General features: G+C 34.4%; 1 protein-coding gene across 1 annotated transcript; it reads right to left on the bottom strand.

The window, feature by feature from the left end:
* Positions 1-696: 696 nt before the first annotated feature.
* Positions 697-1119, bottom strand: LOC110035698 (mannose-specific lectin-like). Its single transcript, XM_020739968.1, has one exon. It carries the CDS (start codon positions 1117-1119, stop codon positions 697-699), a length of 423 nt encoding a protein of 140 aa, XP_020595627.1.
* Positions 1120-2035: the final 916 nt, after the last annotated feature.

The following is a 2035-nucleotide window of genomic DNA, read 5'->3' as shown; positions in this document are numbered from 1 at the left end:
CTTCAGTTTATTATAAATTAGTGAATTCATTTTTGTCAATATTTTTCCCTAATTTATTTGGAAATATGTAGGTATTAAAGAGTTTTGATAGTATGAATTAAATTTTGTACCATATTGCCATCTCATCTTCAACTAAGTGTTTGATTGTCAGAATTAATCCAATAGTGGCATAGTTATTAGCTATTTAAATCAATGTTAAAAATATATATTCTCTTTAATACACAGGCATCAATTGATGGTGATGCAATTATTTGTAGATTGATTACAATTTCTTTTAAGAAGAAGTGTTTCTCATTCTCGTTTTGAGTTGACCAGATTATCACCCTTACCACAATGACTCCCTCATATAGATATTGATGTAATAAAAATATATATTACTTGTAAATTCCATATAATTGAGCCGTAACGTATGTTGGAGTAAAATAGATGTACATACAGAAGTAGTTGATCATTTTCATGGTCCAGAAGAACAAATTCTCATGCCAAAAATTTAGCACACACGAACCCCAATCATTATACCACATAAATCAAATTAACATCCAATGCACAACTCACATTAAGATAAAATAGTTCACACTGGTGAGGTTTATTACCGGCACAAAAGTATTTTTGATAGACATTTATTCATGAGATATTGAAAATAGAAGTAATAGTATTGTCTTTCTTAGCAGTTGATAAGAGACCTGCTTATGTAATTCAAAGTTTACTGTTAGTGCTGCCTAACGGATTGCTGTATATCACCACGTTACGGTCTCGTTGGAGGAGAAGAACATAATTTCCATATGTTCCGTTAGTTTTACTTTCCCAAACGAGCTTTTGGTCTTCGTCTTCGATGACGAGGTTGCCATCAGTCTGCAAGGTGAGCTCACATCCAATACCTCTGTCCTTGGTTTCGGTATTCCAAATATCTTTCTCCGGGTTTATTTGGTAGAGAACGAGGTTGCAGTCTCGTTGCATTCTCAAGCTGTAATTTATGTCCGAAATATTTTCACCGGTTTTGAGTCTATCGCCAGATAAAAGATGGTTGTAGGCCGCCCCTAATGTTGCAAGAAGGCTGAAAGCGATGGCCACCATTGCCAAGAGGAAGAAGGAGCGGAAAGCCCTCGCAATGGAGGCCATGGACCAATATTCCTTACAAGTGGTTGAGGTTTAAGTTGCACTTGCTGCTTGTTGCGTCCAGCTCTTTTATAGATACACAAGATGAGGGTTACCGGCTCAGGATTCATTGTGAAAACAAAATTTGGACTTACTTTCCTCTATCGCTCTAACATTTTTCATTTTAAAATTCTCACTTGCTGTAGGGCCTTAAAATTCTCGGTACTTCGAAATTAATGTGCACCAGCAAGTTCTTTGGTACGTGACATTTGTCATTATTATTATGTAGTCTCGTTTCCAATTGCAAATATTTGAATTCGGCGTAACACAATATATAAGATAATGCATTGGAAGGAACATTGGGATAAAATTATAATTTGAAATGCAAATAGTCAGGTGAAAAGTTTTTATTGAGCAAAATATTGTAGGAAAATCTGCTAAATAGGAAGATTATTACTTTCAGTCGCGAGAAAAATTTATCTTTTTTGTCAACCAATTAATATATTTTTTTATTTAATTGTTACTTAGTCTACATTCAATACTTGTATATAGAAATCTTGTCACAAAATGCACTAAAGCTTAAAATTGAATTGAAATCTTTTGGGATCAATTATATGATCATCTGAACTCTATTTAATGGCTATGTTCATGATTAATAATGGCACCATTCCCACCATTGTTTTGTTGCAAACAAGTTTAGTGTGTGTTATCAACATTAATGTCAACAATTACAATCGTAACTATTGCTGACACATGTCATCCTTAATCCCATCACGTGTTGTCACTAGCATAGGAAATGCCTGTGGTGGATAATCAACACAAATAACAACAACTGCTATTACATGAAGTCCCCTATATACAGTTGGCGCCCAACTCAATGCTCGCCGTCTGACCAAAGGCCTAAGCCTGTTGAAATATAAACTTGGTTTTATTTGTTTAA

This window comes from Phalaenopsis equestris, unplaced genomic scaffold (assembly GCF_001263595.1).
Source record: "Phalaenopsis equestris unplaced genomic scaffold, ASM126359v1 Scaffold199145, whole genome shotgun sequence".
Lineage (NCBI taxonomy): Eukaryota > Viridiplantae > Streptophyta > Magnoliopsida > Asparagales > Orchidaceae > Phalaenopsis > Phalaenopsis equestris.
The sequence above is the reverse complement of the archived record's forward strand: the minus strand, read 5'-3'. Positions and strand labels throughout refer to the sequence as shown.